The sequence below is a fragment of the Triplophysa rosa genome, linkage group LG4 (assembly GCF_024868665.1).
Source record: "Triplophysa rosa linkage group LG4, Trosa_1v2, whole genome shotgun sequence".
In the NCBI taxonomy this organism is placed as follows: Eukaryota; Metazoa; Chordata; class Actinopteri; order Cypriniformes; family Nemacheilidae; genus Triplophysa; species Triplophysa rosa.
This window is the reverse complement of record NC_079893.1, coordinates 10,061,298-10,080,562: the sequence shown is the minus strand read 5'-3', so window position 1 is coordinate 10,080,562 and position 19,265 is coordinate 10,061,298. Positions and strand designations below refer to the sequence as shown.

General features: G+C 39.5%; 1 protein-coding gene across 1 annotated transcript; it reads right to left on the bottom strand.

The window, feature by feature from the left end:
- Positions 1–171: 171 nt before the first annotated feature.
- Positions 172–17,579, bottom strand: ecpas (Ecm29 proteasome adaptor and scaffold). Its single transcript, XM_057331527.1, has 49 exons — positions 17,471–17,579; positions 16,613–16,743; positions 16,338–16,454; positions 15,152–15,270; positions 14,702–14,848; positions 13,524–13,701; positions 13,263–13,402; positions 13,103–13,181; positions 12,900–13,019; positions 12,328–12,413; positions 11,660–11,735; positions 11,496–11,545; positions 11,324–11,390; positions 11,114–11,236; positions 10,906–11,009; positions 10,702–10,825; positions 10,532–10,612; positions 10,237–10,456; positions 9,741–9,832; positions 9,501–9,635; positions 9,262–9,403; positions 8,999–9,171; positions 8,774–8,875; positions 8,502–8,625; positions 8,220–8,365; positions 8,086–8,140; positions 7,882–7,996; positions 6,969–7,037; positions 6,760–6,877; positions 6,226–6,393; positions 6,070–6,149; positions 5,877–5,982; positions 5,749–5,796; positions 5,550–5,668; positions 5,317–5,467; positions 5,177–5,242; positions 4,872–4,961; positions 4,727–4,793; positions 4,556–4,647; positions 4,396–4,462; positions 4,119–4,310; positions 3,754–3,965; positions 3,584–3,627; positions 2,936–3,128; positions 2,673–2,811; positions 2,388–2,493; positions 2,083–2,171; positions 1,936–2,007; positions 172–1,092 (listed from the first exon to the last, which is right to left on the bottom strand). The coding sequence occupies exons 1-49, from the start codon at positions 17,490–17,492 to the stop codon at positions 953–955; spliced, it is 5,496 nt and encodes a 1,831-aa protein (XP_057187510.1). The 5' UTR covers positions 17,493–17,579; the 3' UTR covers positions 172–952.
- Between the last annotated feature and the right edge of the window lie 1,686 nt (positions 17,580–19,265).

Sequence of the window (19,265 nt, the reverse complement as noted above, 5' to 3'; positions counted from 1 at the left end):
CAAAATAATAAAAATTCTCATAGCAAATGTAATTTAACATTTTTTAAATATACAGTATATTAGCCTGTAATTCAACATTTTTGGGACAAAAAATGCACTGGTCATTTGTTATGGATATCTAACAAAGACAAAAAAAGCACAACTTTATTTAAGGGGCACAATTGACAGGGTACAATACGAACCCAGCATGCCTCCTTCCAAAGATTTATGATTTAGTTAAAAAAAATGAACATGCAAACACACAAAGGCAGGTCTGAGGTTTCAGTTTATGTTACAAACTTCCCTTTAATACAATATACCAACTCTCATCTTTAAAATGCAATCTTAAGTATGTCCTCAGTGATTCTTCCAACAGCCATTGTATAGATAAAGCCAAAGATCAATTCCATATAGACAGATTTAATAAGTATGTGCACTATAGGATGGGAGAAATTGGTAGGAAACCGGAGGAATAAGGGGTACATCTTAAAAAACTAGTAGTCACAAAACCCAGTGTATTTGGTGCAGAAGTGCTGTTCTTGCCTTAATACAAACCAGATCCTAATACATCTCTGAGACTAGCACTTTCACGTTTAACTTCTGATTCACAACCATCTTCAGTAACATTGGCAAAATAGACAGCCCCAGATGAAAGATCTGAAAGCATTCTCATAACGCACAAATCTAAATGTCCCAATTCAAGATTAAAATGATAAAAGTACAAACTCAAAATGGCAAAGTGAAACTGGAAATGGCTGTAAGCCAACATGACGGGTTTACTCTAAATGTGCAGAGGCTAAAGTCTGTGTGACAGCCACTGCACACTTCTCATCAGGAACAACATGTATCCGTGTATTTAAAAAAAAAAAAAAAGTATGGCATAGGTGTACTTGTGTGTGACAACATTATTAGAAGTTATGGTAGAGATTCTCGAATCAACCCTTAGGAGAGAGCTTGGCTGTGGGCAGGTTGTTTACGGCAGGGCTTGTATTTTTCTTCTCATTGTCTGGGCTTTCTCTTTGAGGTCTGGACGGTTGTCCGTTTCCATGGTAGCTAAAGAACGCTGAAGCTGTTGCCGACTCCTCTCGGACAGGCAGTCCCACTGATCGCTTTCTACAAACACAACACAGTACAAACCTCAGAACTTAAAAATCATCAATCCTTGAAGATAACTCAATTGTTTGTCAATTGACACTACTCAGGGATGTGATTTTTCGGTATAAATGTGGATATCCGTATTTTTTACCTGGCTGGGATTACCCGCGTAAATTGCATAAATTCGATTTATTTTAATTTGCGACGGATTTGGGGGGGTGGGGGATGTGTGCGTAGTCATCATATAGCCGGCAAACAGGATCCTTTCTAGGCTCTCCACGTCACAAACACGCTTGTTATAAATAAAATGAATAGTAGGCCTACTATAAACTACTCAAGGGGTGCCATTTGTTCATGCCATCTTATTTGACATTAGCATAAGATATTTGCACAAAGCATCAACCTACTTAATGAAATATTGTTTAGGTGACCGTTAAACTAATAAACATTTGAACTGACATTTCCAAAATTGCTGGACAGAATTTGTGAAAAACTGTGAAAAATATTTTTTTTGGCAAACAGTTAACGGTTTTTAATCATGTAACATTTAATTAGTAACATAGTAATTTTGGGGGGGGGGGGTTGGGCGAGGGTGCGTGCAGTCTTCCTTCTTTTTTGTCCTTGGCTGATCAAATGCCTGACTACTGGTCATGTGAGGTCGGCAAGACGGCACCCTTCAGTAAGAACAAAATCACTTTTTTTAATCACTTTATCTCATGTACATACTTTTGTTTGGATTTGAAAATGGCTATTGTCTGAAAATTCAGTTTTACTCAAAACATTAATACTTAATAAAACATTATTAAGTGTACATTGTAAAATGTCCTTCTAAATCACATATGAATGTAAGCAAAACACCACCTTCAATCCTCTTCAAAAGAAGTTCCACTACGGCCAAAGCCTCTGTTCTTACAGACGAGTAACTTTTGTTTTCTGTGGCATAAAAAGAATAACTTGTTAGCTGAGTCTGAATGAAGAGAGAGATGCGTTATTTCAGACGCTCCCCACCTAGTGGTGATGCCAGGGCAGTGCAGGTCTCTGTCAACATCTCAATAAGAACCGCAGGATTCTGGTGATCTTTATCCAACAGCAACAAACTAAAAAGCATACATATAAAAAAATCTTGAAAATTGTAAAATTGCCATTTCAATTGGTCTTTTGTTTATTTACACCGTCTAGATCACTCTTCATGCAAATGGAAGTGATATAGATTTGTCTCGCTAGACAAAGCTGTAAACAAATTGGTGCTTTGCAAAATCAGAAATTGTAGAAACAATTTTTCAAAAATCATTGTGTATTATGTGCAAGCGTACCCCTGATAGAAGACCCTCATGGCACGCAGGACTCCCAGCTGAACCCTCCATATGCTCAATTTCAGTCTCACACACATCACGTTACAAACCTCCACCTGGAATTGACCTTCAAAACATAACACACATAATACACCACTCACTGCTGGTGTCATTTTTGTGTTCAAAGTGAAAGCTAAAAAGCTGCGGGACACAACAAAATCACACCCATCAAAATGGTGTATGGAAGAACTCCTTTTCTCACAACACCCAGTGTACAGTGTAAAAACACGTGTGTGTGAGACTTACTTTGTGTCTGGACTGTTTTCGGCCAAGCTTTTCCAAGCGTTTCAAACGCACACAACAGCACTTCTGTTTGTAATTCACGAGCTTTAGCGTCGTCGTCATCATCATCATGTCTCGGGGAACCGGCACTTGCCGGCTGATTCTAAAAAACAAAGTTTATCAAATGCAATCAAAAGCACTTTCAGGAATACTGTTACATTAGTAAATCAATAGTGCTGAAATCCCAACGCTCAGTGGCTTTGGTAGAGATATGTGCTTAACTGCACCTTTCTAATGAGGGGAAGCACAATTTCAGTGGTTTCTTTAAACCGATCCGTCTGCGTCGACTCCAAGATGTCTGCAGCGCTGCGTAAAGCCGCCATTTTATAAACCAGACTCTCTTTCTTACATTCCTTCAGCACCAGATCTAAAACCTGGCTGATAGTCGGCTGACCCGCTGCAGGCTTCTGTAGCTCCACACTGCACATACAAATAAACAGATACATTTAAGACAGTCTGCATTCCAATGTGCATTCAATGTCACAATGGTCAATTATTTCCGTCACTAATTGTCATAATATTAAGTCACATAAAACCAACAAACAATAAGATTATGCCACCATATTTTATTACTAAAACATAATTTCACATTCTTTCATTTTGCTTCAGAAGTTTATTACACTTTGTTTTATGATGGCTGTATTTGCTATTTGAAAACCAAAAATGTTGGGCCTCATTTCCTCCCGTTATAAAGCAATACTGAGAAGGAAAATGTCATGCAAATCCTTGTGTTCAGCTCAAGAAAGTCAAATAAAACGTTACTTCAATGATGAAAATTCCAAGACTGACCAGCCGTCTGCAGCAGTATTTGCTAGTAAAACTAGTATTTGTGCCTGTGTTTTCATTTTGAAGTATAAACAAACATTGCCTCTAACCTGCATTTAGACACCACAGATCCAACAGCTTTCAACAGCTCTTCCTGGAGAAATAAAATAAGTCATTACACTGCGACATTATAGACTACAAAATACAGCAAAGAAATACATTTTAAACAAACGGGATGTGAGAGAGAGCAAAAGAAAGACAGCACGAAAAAGAGATTTACCTTCCCATCCCAGGTGCGTCCGGCGAGCCCCTGTAGTAGTGCACTCAACACCATGCCCAGGTGCGGTGCCACCAGCGAGCCTGTCTGTTGCTTGGCGATAGTTGCCATGGCAGCTGCACCCTGAGCCTTCATCTTCCAGGACTGTGACTGCAAAGCCCTCTGAGTAATGGCTATGAGCTCAGTCATATATAACCGGATTCCACCAAAGCTACCTAAAAACAGAACGCAAAAACATCCAATAAAAAACTCCTAGGGCACCTTTAACAATTTTACAAAATTGGTGACATCTGCAAGACATAAGGTGATTATGAATAAAGATCGATGACATTCAAGCTTATAGATGCCTACAGTATAGGTTAACCCACCAGGCACATGTTCCTGCCAGACCTCAGTCCACAGGTTGGCTTCAGCGCTCTCTCCCTTCTCCTCCTCGGGTTCCTGGTGCATGCCCAGAAACGCCAGCGGTAGAGCCACTCCTGCATGAGCCTTCAACACATCAGGACTGTAGTGACTGATGGCATGAACCACCAGACAGCATGAAGACTTGTACAGCGCCTCTGGGAGCCAAAGAAAAACATAACAATTGATTTGAGAATTGATTCAGATTTCCCTTTCAAAAATGACATTTTGAATGAAGAATACCCTCTTTCTCCAGATACCAGGTGTTGAGTTTCTGTAGAAGCTTCTCCACGCTGCTGTCTTTGGCTGTCTAATAGTGAAAAAAACAACACATGACTGTTTCTCTAGCTGCTCTACGATCAGCGTTTCGCTTAAAATGCATCACATATGAAGTTTTTCATACCCTAACCAGATGTCCAATGGCAAAGGCAAATGACTTCTGTATGACACTGCTGCGGTCATTGATCCCATTCAAGAGTGCACTCATGAGTTTACCTGTGGGAAAAACGCACACACATAAATCTTACAATCCCAATACCGGTATATAACCTCTGATCCATTGTGTGTGCGTTACCTGAATATGGCGAGAGATCTTGTGGACACTGCACCGTCAGTGACACAATTACGCTGGCACATCCACCCTACAACAGTACATAAGCGTTAGCATGTGTATGAATGCATGCGAGCGTGTGTATTAATGTATGATGCATATTGTGTACCTTTGTTCCAAGGCCGACTCCACTTTTTAGCAGATCGCAGAGTTTGGGAACAAGCTCTCCCAACACAGACACGTCCAAGTGCTGTAGACACTAAAATCGTAAAACGAATCATCACACTCCAAAAACAAACTTATTGCAAATGCTAATGTCCACTAAATGTGTACAGATGTGCATGTTACATCTGAAATAACAACTAAACATTAAACATTCAAAGCTTCCTTTACTGTCTGGCAGTCAATATTACATCACAGCGTGAAGAGAATGTTCATTAGCTTTGGTTGCGATCATGCTAGCATGTGTATTACCATATTAACAGTTTCCATCATAGGGGAGGACTTGGCGGCACTTAACCTGGCAGCGTCCATGGCACTCTAGACAGAAAGACGATCAGTTCAGATTTAAGAAACCGTTACGTTTTTCTCATTCTCACAAAACTTCGGCTCACCTTCTCCTGCTCGGTGGCTCTCAGACTGAGGTAGTTGAGCACCTGCGGTTCCAGCACACTCAGAGCCTCCAGCAGAGCCGGGATGAGTCGAGGAGCGTGTGGCTTGAGACGGCTGCCTGCTGTCTTACTGATCTTCACTAGAGTTTGGATACTAAATACACAGCACCGCCCACATTATATATACATGTACACTAAAGATGCTCGGTTTCAAAATGTCATTGTCACGTTCTCACCTAAGAGTTCGCACTTCAGTCACATTGCTGATGATGCCCTTGTCCAGTAGAGCTGGCAACAACACGGCAACCGTCCTCTGAGCAGTGACACCTGTAGACTCGCACATGCGCACACACACCTATCGAAAAACAAACACACGTCTGTACCTGCAATGACTCGGGGAACAGAATAATCATGCGATTCAGTTCTGCGACTCACTTTACTGAGAGTCTTCAGAGTCAAATCTGCTGCCTTACGAACCGATTCCTAAAATAAGAGGGAAACCAACCATTGAGTCAAATGAAACGTCACAAACTGGGAAAACGTTCCACAAGCTTGTTTCTCACCTTAATGTCATCCAGGACCCGGAAAAGAGTCTCCCAGATTTCTGCCAGGCGGTCGATGATTTCATCCGCCTGCCTTCCGCGAATCAGATCATTCAACGCCAAACAGCTAAAAAATTGGATAAGTATAAAAATAGGCTCTTCCAAACCCAGACAGGAAACGGAATCCTGATTGCATCCCATCTAGACACATTACCTTGACTCTCGCACCCTCCACATGTTACTGGTGAGGTTGGATATGACATCCTGAAGAATTTCTTTAAAATACTTCTCCACCTGCGACAACACAACATTCAAGTCCCTAAACTCGTTCATGCAATGAGTAATATACACTTGAGTATTAACCACTTACGATGGTTTTATCCGTCACAAGAGCATCCCAGATGCTTGTCATGGCCTGTCTGATGGCCAGGTTGGGGTCAAACTGGTATCTATAGAGGCGTGGCACCAGCTGAGGTAGGAAAGATGCCAGCTGTTCACCTGCCTTTGCGGCAATGATGTTAAATCCAAATGCTGCCCCCTACAGCGCAGGAAGAAGGAATCATTTATTATTTGTGACTAAAATGATGTCATCATTTACACACCCTCTTGTCATTTCAAACCTGTAAGACTTTCTTTCTTCCGCAGAACACAAAAGAAGATATTTAAAGGAAGGTGGTAACCGAACAGCACCAGCACCCGTTCACTTCTATTGTATGGACACAAAACCAATGCAAGTGAATGGGTGCCAGTTATCAACATTCTTCAAAATATCTTCTTTTGTGTTTTGCGGAACAAAGAAAGTAAAACAGGTTTGAAATGACAAGAGGGTGAGTAAATGATGACAGAATTTTTATTTTGGGGTGAACTATCACTTTAAGTCTGCATTTTGATGAACGTTACTTACCTTTCTGGAATTCCACATGGCATGATGATTGGCTAGATTCATGAACTTGTATACAAGATCTGGTTGGTTTAGATCACTTGCCAATGAGCACAGCTCCTTATAGGTGGACAGCCCGTGTCTAACGGAGAAAAACATTCATTAATGACAAATCTGTGAAGATGTATCGGTTTCCAAAAAACAAAAGCTGATTTACTAAATGAACATCATACCCATCAGGAGCTTTGCCAAGGGCCTCCCCCTGAAAGACTTCAGTATCCTCCGAGACGGCATGTTTGGCTCTGAAAACACAAATACACCCCACATTGCTCAGCGTCTAAAGACACATCCCATAGCATATGTATTACTCAATAATAAAATTAAATTGTTAAGTGGAATTCAGGCGCGAATACGTGTTTTTCTGTGTCTTTGGTGTGTTATAAGTTGCCCATGCATGTATTAGACACGTAAAATTGCACAAATGAAAGTGTCGGAACAAAAGATGCATTCTATCTAAACACCTCGCTTTTCAAAGCGATGAGCTTTGTATAAAATCTGCGCGTTTCAGAGAGGCGGGGCAAAGAGGAGATACAAACATGCACGGTATGTGGAAAATACAGCGTTTTTGAACCTTAAATTGTGTAGACACATTGCATTGCATCTAAAACGAACCATAATATTCGTTTTAGCCCTGTCATATGACCCCTTTAAGAAAATCGCTTTTGAAGTTGTTAATAAGAGGCACTGTAGCAGGCCATCCACTCCGTCTTTATATATATTTAAGGTAGGAAATTGACAAAATATCTTCATGGAACATGGTCTTTACTTAATATCCTAATCATTTTTTGCATAAAAAAAACTATCATTTTGACCCATACAATGTATTTTTGGCTATTACTAAAAATGTTCCCGTGCTACTCAAGACTGGTCTTGTGGTCCAAGGTCACATATGTGTAAAATCTAACATTAAGAATATCCCAAGTCACAAAACTGATGGAAACAGCAAATGCACTAAAACTGTCAGGTGACAGCTCATATTTCTGTTTGTGCGAGTTACGGGAACCCCATGCAAAAAATAAACTGCAGTGGACCACGTGCGCTTTCACACAAGGGAATACATAATAGAGTAACCAGAAATTGGTTTACCTTTTACCAGTCATGAGAGTTTCCACGAGAGTTGACACCAGTTCCTGTTGATCCTGTTCTCCTCCAAGCTCATAAACCAACCCGAGTCCTTTAGACGCCACATCTTGGCTAAGTTCTACACAAACACACAAACATAAATCTTCATAAAGAAACTTCTCTGACCTTTAAAAGAGTGATATCCTGAAGCAGCGGAACGTGACTCACCATCAGGGTCAGACAAGATGGAAATAAAGGCCGCCTGTATCTCCTTTAAGTGGGACTACCAGCGACAAAGAAAGGACAGATATTTAGTCATGTGAATGTTTCGTTATATATTTATGTGACCGAGTGATTTTTACCTGTATTTCTTTGTGATGGCTGAGTTTCTTAACTAAAGAGAGGAGCCATATGCAGGCAGCCTGTCGAACGTGAGGGTTTGGACTGGGTATGTATTTAGACAAGACCGAGTTCAACACCCAGGGCACTATATCATTATTTTTTGCATCTGAGAATGACAGAAAGAGAGATGACATCATACTTCATTGAATGAGGACTCAAACAATATTTATATGTTAAAATCAATATAACAGATATTATAATAAAATTCTCTCTCTCTCTCTCTCACACACACACACACTCACTGTCAGGAGGGCAGTACTGGTCTTCTGTGCACGTCCACACATCGCGGGCGGCTCCAGAACAGCTTCCTATAGCAGCATTAGTTAAAGCCTCTCCCACTGTAAACTGTAGCTCAACTTGCTTGGCCTGAAGATATTAAAGGGTAGCAAAATAAAAGCGTTACTACTTATTATCCATCATCAGCAGCATCACAACCTTCGTGCAACGCTATACATATACACATTTTACCCCGTTCTATGTGCTAATATCTGTAGTAACATGGTTATAACATCACCTCCACTGAATCCATGAGGCCCTGCAGGATTTTCTTCTGGTGTGGGAATTCTCCATCTCCCACCGGCAGGAACCCAAGGGTCTGGATGGCACGTTCTTTCATCTGACAACACAGTGATCATCAGGACAATAAAACTTATTTCGACAACAGTGCAAAAATCGAATGATCTATGTAGAAGCTCTTAGTTAACTGGTAATATCATCATATTGTGTGTTTGTGATGTACCTTGCCAGTCTCTTTCCCCGAGGGGATCCGAGCGAGCAAATTATCCACCAGACCGAGTTTGCTGAAGCCGTCGCCATCCGCTGGTATCAGCAGCACGCTGTTCCGCCCAATCTCACCCAACGCTGTCACCGCCGCAACAGTCAACAGCGGAGACTCGCTGTTCAAAAACGAACCTAAAGGACATTTTTTGTTTAGTTAACTACATCGTTTTAGGTGTTGCGCCACTCACTTAAAACAAGAAACTCTGCATGAAAGACACGTACCGATCGTTTTGGTTGCCATGGCAACCAGTTCTTTGTTTTCTATGGGAGTGGCTTCATTAGGCATTCGGGTCCGCCTCTTACTCATGTATCTGCCCACCATGTATCCCAGAGCCAAGATGGCACCATGCTGAGTCTCAGGACTCTGAATTTCCAAAACAACAGTACAGCCAAATGACGGTTGTAGGAGACATAAATACAAAAATGTGACGTGGACAAAGATTAGAATATTTGCAACATACATGACTGTCTTTAGTTGTCTTGATCAGGTTTTGTACAGCGCTCTTAAGTTCATTTCCAGACATAGACGAGACGACCACAGCGTACAGCTGAGCCGCCAACTCACGCATGTCCTCTTTGTTAGTGTTCATGAGACCCTGTAAAACAAATGTGATTCATTCATTCGACTTGCACATTTGTTTAATCTTGAGCTATATGAAAGAAACATCCCCATTCCAAAAGATAATATATAAGCGAAATACCTTTATCCAGTCGATTTTGTCGACAAACTTGGGAGCAAGATTCTCTGGGCACACGGAGACCACTTCTAACAGACAGTACATTACTGGAATACCTGCAATGGAGAATCAGACCACTATTTTTACTTTTACTATAGACCATTTTGCAAGATGTAAACATCACTGGTCCAAAGCACTTTCAATTTCGTTTTTTTTTCACTACACAAACATTACAACAAAATACAACCAACAGAACACTTAAAACTGAATCGAACATTTTTGGGACTTTTGGCAAAATGGTCTGTACTGTAACTATACGGGTGACGTCACATTTGCACTTAATTAAGTTATTTAGCTGAAATCTAATTGACAATACACTAGTGAATTAATACTAACTGCGTTTGTAACTGTAGTGTTCTGTTTCGTGTCTGATTCGTGACAAGAAACATCCCCAGCTGACAAATTATTACCCTTCACACTGTATTTTACTGTCCAGCCATTATGTTTAATCGTCCCTCACCTCCTACAGCTGACAGTAGCTGATGCAGTAAATCCATGTACACGTGAACTGGATTGGCCTCTCCCCCCTTAGGGGCGAAGGAAGGAGAAACTTCATTGGACAGCAGTGACTGAACATAGCGTCCAATAAGAGGAGCATCATCTTGCATGTCGATTAAGCTCTGAGAAGTGGCCGTGGCTCCTGCGCTATTCACCAGACACATTCGAAGATAAAGAACAATCTAGAAAAAAAGCAGTTCGATGAAACGCCACATTTATACTAAAAATGAACAAAAAACACTACGCCAAATAAGTACCTCTCCAAATGTGGCAGGGTTGTAAGGCAGTGTAGAAGTACCAACTATGTATTTCGCAGGAGTCTTCAGTCTCTGCGCGGCCTAACACACACAAATTCAGCCAAAGTCAGCCAATACTTACATAAATTGTATTTTTATACTTTCAGTGATGACATAAATGAACTCCACACCTTCTCCTGGATGTAGCTGACCATCTCTGGGAATGAAGGCATCGGCTTCGGTCCTTCTTTCTCGGAGCGCTTAGATGGGAGAGACCGAAGGGCCCGCTGGGCTTCTCCAGACACCTCCTCACGACTACAACCAAGACTAGTGTGATGCACAATTTTCACAACACTTAAAAGCGTCAGGAACTAGGAAGCGTATGTAATACTCACGGATCTCCCGCAGCCAGCAGTAAGAGATATCTTGACGCTACATGATCAGGTGCGAACACAGTAATTGCAAATTTCATTGCTACCTGGCGCACTTGTACCTCCGGCTACCATAGAACAACAACAGTACATATTGTTACGAAATGTAAATTATAATCCAAGACTACAGGTATACATTCAAACACATTAACAAGGTAAATAAAAAACGAACCTTTGCAATATACGCAGCTACAAGTGCTTCCATTAGGTTTAGCAGCGCTCCTTGAAGGTTAACATATGCTCCCACCATCATAGACAGTGCCTCCTGTATGGCCAGCCGCACATCAGCTTCCTCCTGTTTCCATTGAGACCGTAGGTTAGAATTAAACAAGAGGGAAGCACTAACCAGACAATGACTGCATGAGATGATCAACAAGCAAACCTTGCACATGGACTCAAAAAACTGCTGCACCAATGCAATGTCTTTCGTGAAAAGCTGAGGCATCCGGCTGCCGCAAAGAGGATAGAGGATAAATGTATACATATAGAACAATATATACATAAAACAATCATTCCAATGACATTTTCAAGTTTAATTATAAACATCGCATTACCTTGAAAGTTTTCCAACAGCAGAATATGCCATGCATAATAGTTTAGGATCCTTCAAATATAAATATATAAATATAAAATAAAGGTCATGTTTCCTGGACACTTCTTAATAAGGTATTATTTCAATAATATCTAAAGAAGTGACTTGTTTAGCATGTGTTCCTACCTCTTTATATTCATTAATAAGCTTGGTAAGGCCATTCAGTAGCATTAAACCCAGTGGTTTGTTAGTATCAGGGCACCTTTGAATAAAAGACAAATGAGGATGATGACATTAATGATAATATGGCAGAAAATTAGGGCTGTCAAATGATTAATCGCATCCAAAATAAATGTTTGCGTTTACAAAATATATGTCTGTGTGCCGTGCATGTTCATACACGATTATATATATTTAAGAAAAAGAAAAAAACATTTATATATAATTCAATTATTGGTGAATATAAAAAAATCCATTTAAATATTTCCTAAATATAAATACATGCGTGTATGTTTTTGTGTTTATAAATACAAAATTCACATGCACAGTACATAGACATATTTTATGTAAGCACAAACTTTTATTCTGGATGCGATTCATCGTTTGACAGCCCTACAAAAATATGAACCATTCCCTTCCTGCTCAAAAACTCTCTATAGAATCGTATCTAAGGGAAATACACATATTTATTACAGCCTGCCACTAAATATCATGTAAAATCCAAATGAATTGGGGTTTTATGATTGGAGTACTAAAAGATTTATTGTTTAACAAATATTCAAAATATAATGATCAACATTTTTGGCGCTGCACGGTTAATTGTTTCAGGTATTTTAAAGATCGTTCACACTTACACCATACAGATATGATGCACAAACTGCAGAGTGAGAGACAGGAGTTTGTTGTTGGTGTTTGCTCCAAAAAGCCCATCATAGACAACCTAAAAACACAGATTATACATTTTCAAAACATCATTTAAACTCATTTTAAAAACGGAATTATTCAAACGGTGTTAAATTTGTGTTTCGCAGACGCACTTTGAGAATTTAATCCCATATGAATTAAACACGTCTGTACTAAGATTATGTGAGAAAAGCGCAAATAATATAATGGCCAACTACAGAAATGTAGCCTGTCCAGATTTCGATGTTCATGATTGATGCTTTCCATTTCGGTCAACTTTTATTTTGTTCTGTACCTCTATTATGAATTAGACCATTTTGCTGACTTTCTGGATCATAAAAATAGTTCATGATTGAATTACTGCTGGTATCTCATCTGACATACGAGCAACAAGGACCAACTCCTCATATTCTTATTAACATACTTATCACATACACAAATGCTGGTTATTCAAAAGGATTTATGATGCACGTATTCCACAACATTTTACCCTCTGAATCGTTCACATCTTTCTCTTTCTGACCTGTATATTAGCAGGAAAGCATTCAGCAGCCAGTCTGGAGCGGAGCAGATGCGGCAGAATCTTTAGCTTGACTCTGGTGCTGACCGGCTCGTGCTTCAGTTCCTGTTTAACTGTGGCCCCCTGTGTAATACACGCCACACTTCGTATTAAACTCATAAGAGCTGTTTGTCAAACCTATGACATCGGCCCACGTTTAAACTCACTTTTGATTTGAGTGGAATATCACCCAGGTAAACTTTATACATTCTGTTGATGATGATTGGATTGTTCCAGTCAACAATGCTGAGGTAGAAAACAAAACACAAGAAATGAGTTTCAATGTCAAGACTTCATACTTTAATTTGATATTGCCAAGAGCGTCACCTCTGCTTGCTTTTCAGTTCCAGATCAGCTGCTGTAGCGACGCTGTGCCTCGTGTCACTCGAGGCCACGACTAAGTGAATGACAGATTCAACCTCAGGAACCTGCTCTGCCTCTATGAACTTCACAATCCCCAACTTGCACTAAGAAGACAAAACAAAAGCAGTGTTACTTTGGCAGCCACTATTCTAACTAATCTATAAGTGATCAAGATAGCTTTCATATTTCACCGCAAACCAGGAAATATCTCTAGATTAAGATCACCTGCTCCAATTGTTCTGGGCTCCATTGAGCTTCTCCAATGACTCTCTTTACGGCGTAAACGCTCATTCCTGGAGGGGGCTGAGGGAGACCCTGTGCCGCAGCAGCTCCTGCCCCAGATCCAGAACCCCCCTGTGGGGACGCGGGGGTCGGACGACTAGGAGGCTCATTTAACACAAATCTTTATATGAGACAATAAAAGAGAAAGCTAATGAGATGTAAAAGGTAATGAGAAGCTACCCTTGGGTTAATGATACTAATACAAACGTACGACAGTATATAACTGCTATAGACGGTTTCATCTGACGCACGCGCCTGGACTGCAGTTAACTTCCGGTCTATGTTTATCGGTCTGGCTAGTGTCTAATAATATAATAACTATTTAAATTTTATTTTATTTATGTTAATATTCGTTGTTATTATTATTTTCTTGCATAACAATTGTATTAAATAAACGATTTGTTGAATGGTTCCTGTAGTTTTGTCACATTGACATCTAGCGGTTGAGCCCATACACCAATGGAAAGCTTATTTGTTCAGCTTTCAGATTATGTAAAAATTTCAATTTTGAAAAATTGACCCATAAGACTGGTTTTGTTGTCCTGTGTCACATATAACAAAAACACATTACATTACACATTATAAGCAAAACAAATGTGATCCTGGAAAACAAAACTTGAGGGGCAATTTTTCGAAATTGAGATACATTTGACATTGCGTCAACTGTGACTTCAAATGTTATAATAGTGGCCTTATATATTTTTATAAATATCTTTGATATTTTGAGAATAGAAAAGAGGCTTGCTTGTGAATGCCACTTAACAATTTTATTGTATTATTGATTCATACATATGCCGGGATGTGTCTTTAGAGGCTGAGCACTGTGGGGTGTATTTGTGTTTTCAGATGTAAAATATTGGAGACAAGTTTAGCCAAGTAATGGTTCTTCTCGGTTTCTTTTGTTTGTTATCAGAAATAATCTAGAGGCACTCTGTTATTTGTGGATGTGTACATGAATGTGTACGCGCAGTAACGTTTATGTTGTTGCTTTGAAACCGTCTATAGATGACAGCTAAAATGTTTATGAAAGAAAAAGATTCTGAAGGCTACATTCTTTTGCTCTTACCTCTGAGCAAACAAAATCTAGCATAATTTTTACTATTCAGATCTATAAAACCTACCCATAAGGCATCAGTAGAACATCAAGCATGAACTCTAGGAGCAGTTGTACAGTTTTGGGCCTCTCCGTCAGTACAAACGGGGAAGCTTTAGTCGGCTCTGAAGGATATTTCATGTGATATAGTGTAGGGATCAACAAGTTCATCAGACTGGAACGAGAAAAGAAACAGATTACATCAGCGATGCTGGTCAGTGGTCAATACTAATATTTCACCATATTAACAATGGAGATTCATAGACTGCCCCTGCATGACTTGGACCTAAATGCTTTCAGTTTCAGCTTCTACCACTATCCCGCCACGCACACGCACACACACACACACACACACACACACACACACACACACACACACACACACAAGGTATATTAAAGTACAAACCAGTAACATTTAAAATGATATATTACTATAAAAAAACATTATTGTTACGTTTTAAACAGAACTGAAACTAACCTGTCCTGTTGAGGCTGAGGTTTACCCTCCATTGCTGTGAGTAAAGTAGGTGCGAGCTCACACTGTTTGGACACCTCCAGCCTGGGATAGCCCATCTTTATGTAGATGATAGTGAAATTCTGCACAAACACAGTCAAGACATAAGAACCAATAACTCTCTATAAAATAACATGTAACCCTGTCTGTGAAAACCAAGTTGAAGTGGCCATAACTCGGACAGTTTCTGCATATCTCATGTTAATCTTGAGTCCTTACAGAATAGTATCGCACCCTTCAAATATCTGTAGAGTCTTTAGTTTGATCACATTTATAAAAGAGAGATACAGCTGTATGATTATTTACGAAAACATACGACGCGTGCGGGGGGGGATGGGGGGGCCGCACTAAAGCACGTGCGCACCCATTGCCAACAAAACACAGACATATGACTCAGTTTCACTTACCGCGGTTCATGTCTGGCATCGTTTAGTGCTGGGACTGCGCCATCTATCAGTTTCAAATGATCTCCAAATCCAGCGTTATATCCACTGTTTATTTGACATTCATCACCCAAATGCCGTGAACAAACAAACACAAACCTCTAACTATCGCAAGAGTAACGAGCTGCAGCTGCAGGCCCACAGCGCAGCCAATCTTGACACAGCGCAGCCAATCTTGATGTCTCGTCGGTTGACGCGTGGCCGGGCTATTTCTTTCGCCTTGCCGAGAATTGCCCAATAAGGGACTAAGAAAAGTTCGAAAAAAACTTTCTGAAACCTATACGAACGCTGGGGGAGTGTATCGAGCACAGAAATACTACGTCATACGTCCAACTCATTATTTGACAAGTTGACCATGTCAAGCATGAGAAGACAGCACATTTAACATTGTCAATAAGTCAGAATGCATGAAACACCATTGCATGCCCCCTTTAAAGTCTCATAATCTAATTATGAGATAATGAGCAACAATGTTTGATTTCAGTCACTCATTTCACTATGATTGCAAGCTTTGAAATGGCCTTACTCGGTCAATATTAAAGATATCAAGTTTATATTTTTTATAGAAAATTCTTTACATTATGAAGAAAACAGTAAATCGACTTTTATCGACTTTAGCTGTTTTTAACACAATGTGACATATATGAATGTAAAACCTAGGCTCATGTTAAGTACTGATAGTGAGATATGGCCATGTGCATTCATACCGTGACAAAAGATGCTGCAGCTGGGTCCTGATACTGAACCAACAGCGTCTCCACAGGAAGCTGGACCTTGGGTCGACTTTTTATCCTTTTGTTCAGGTGCACCAGCAATTCCATAACCTGGATAGGTCAATACCACAATCCAAACTTTTAATAAGGACCTCCCGATGAATTCAAATCATGTGTACTATAAGGGCTGCTTACTATGACAATATTATAGCTAAAGTAAGACATCGTTTTCCTCAAAAAATATATACAAACAAGGGACGTGCGCTTACTTTCTTCCGTACCCCCTCCTGCACGCTGGACAGTTTGAGCAGTACAGGGGGCAGGAATTTGGATATAATGTCCTGCAACTGCTCATCTGTTTCTGCATGACCTAACCGCATGAACACACGCTCCAGTTGATCTGAGATGAGGGAAAGATAAAGGGTTATGCCGAGAAAGAATGAATGACAGAACATGTCAAAATAATAAATATATGTAAATGCTTGTTAATTTATAAATAAAGATGTTCTCTTATGCTGTATAACTTTGTGAGAAGCTTCTTACGTATTTAAAATGACTAACGTTACACCAACTGCATATTTCCACTTACGTGAATGCATTTTCACCATATTATTTAAGAATAAACTACTGCACAAGCTTTCAATGAACAACAGTCAATACGACAAATAGTAATAGTAATAGTAATAATCTAAAAATAGACGTTAAAATCGCTAGTTGGGTTAGCCTGTGAGCTGCATAGCTTGCCTGCTAACTAACGTCAACGTATTTCATCAATGCACTTATTCTTCACACTGTCAATAAATGACAACAAGTGCTGGAATGCGATGAAATTCAGATGAAGCTAATTTCACATGAAATAGAGATCGTAGTGTTATATAATTTACACAGACTCAACAGAAGTACTTTCATTTTGGAGCATGACTGAGCATTGGGCCTCTGTAAGCACATACTAGCCGGCTAGCTGACAAACTGAGCTAATTTACAAATATTTCTTTATGTAACTACAGGTAAACGAACTAGCATTACGGTGAGCTTGATTTGTGTAAGAATGAGCAATAATGGAAATAACAGCGATAACAATTTAGTAGTGATGAGGAAATTAATAATGCAGAGTGAATCAAACTTACTAAGCTCGTCCTGCGCAGCCATGTTTAACTGAAGCCACCAATGCCAGCGCTGCCACTCCTATCACAGACGCAACATATCTCTCTCTCTCTCTCTCTCTCTCTCTCTCTCTCTCTCTCTCTCTCTCTCTCTCTCTCTCTCAAAAGGTACTTTATTGGCATGATTGCGTGTTCTGTCATGCCAAAGCATTAAACATATTACAAAAAGACATACAATGACTACACATATTAAAGTGAAATTAAAATAAGGTGCTAAGTAAATGATAAAATATAGAGTAACGTATAAAATAAAGTATATGTAAATAAACAAATTGACCAAAATGTAAATATATAATGCATTGTGCATTGATTGTAACAGATTAAGGCAGTAGTTTGTTTCTGAGGGTGTGCAGCTGATAGATGAACGTAGCAGCAGCCGATGTGTCTCATTGACCTAACTCCAGTTCGTGCATACTGTTTTGCTACGTGCTAAAATGTATACTTTCTCATAACAAAAACAGTGCATACTTTAAGGGCATAGTAGGCGAATAGGGATGCAGCAAATGAAAGAAACTAAATGGTGGGTATCAAGCATACGTCATCAAGCATAACATTTCACAAATAATGTACACAAATCTCTAAAAATGTGGATGGAGATTCATTCACGGAATAATTACCAGAGAATACGTTTTTAATAAAAAGTTTGAAAAAGAGGTTTGGTGGTGGTGTAGTTCATATTGAGCGACCGTAATGTAGTCTGTTTATAGCTACTTCTGGCGATTGTCTTTAGGCTTGCAAATAGCAGATATTGTCTTAATTCGTAAATGGTTATTTTGGTAGACAAAACTTGTAAGTATCAAAACTTTTTTATGATCTTCCAAAGGTCTAATCCAAAAACCCATAGACTTTTAGTCGAAGGAACCAGTGCGGCGCTAACTTCCAGGTTGGCCAACAAAAATACGTCATGAAAAAAAAACTGGGAATGAGGGTTTCTTTGTCAAATCACGTTCATTTTTACAGAAGTTAAACATATACAGTATACAGCATTAGTTTGCTAATAAATAATACAATTGAGGCTGTTCTGGTATGTGATTTATTCTGTAAATCCAGCCACAAGACACATTAGATAATTTTATCAGCACAAGAAATGATGCGCTGGAGAGAGGGAGAGAGAGAGAGAGAGAGAGAGAGAGAGAGAGAGAGAGAGNAGTAAATGATAAAATATAGAGTAACGTATAAAATATCTCTCTCTCTCTCTCTCTCTCTCTCTCTCTCTCTCTCTCTCTCTCTCTCTCTCTCTCTCTCTCTCTCAAAAGGTACTTTATTGGCATGATTGCGTGTTCTGTCATGCCAAAGCATTAAACATATTACAAAAAGACATACAATGACTACACATATTAAAGTGAAATTAAAATAAGGTGCTAAGTAAATGATAAAATATAGAGTAACGTATAAAATAAAGTATATGTAAATAAACAAATTGACCAAAATGTAAATATATAATGCATTGTGCATTGATTGTAACAGATTAAGGCAGTAGTTTGTTTCTGAGGGTGTGCAGCTGATAGATGAACGTAGCAGCAGCCGATGTGTCTCATTGACCTAACTCCAGTTCGTGCATACTGTTTTGCTACGTGCTAAAATGTATACTTTCTCATAACAAAAACAGTGCATACTTTAAGGGCATAGTAGGCGAATAGGGATGCAGCAAATGAAAGAAACTAAATGGTGGGTATCAAGCATACGTCATCAAGCATAACATTTCACAAATAATGTACACAAATCTCTAAAAATGTGGATGGAGATTCATTCACGGAAT

Bases quoted from the DNA above. Each gene is read 5' to 3' on its own strand.
- ecpas (XM_057331527.1), bottom strand. From the start codon at position 17,492: ATGGCTGCGCAGGACGAGCTTA. The intron at 13,403-13,523 runs GTGATCTTAATC...TTGTCTTCTTAG, and splicing joins GCCCAGAACAATTGGAGCAG to TGCAAGTTGGGGATTGTGAA. The intron at 11,546-11,659 runs GTAGGAACACAT...TTATATTTGAAG, and splicing joins TTATTAATGAATATAAAGAG to GATCCTAAACTATTATGCAT.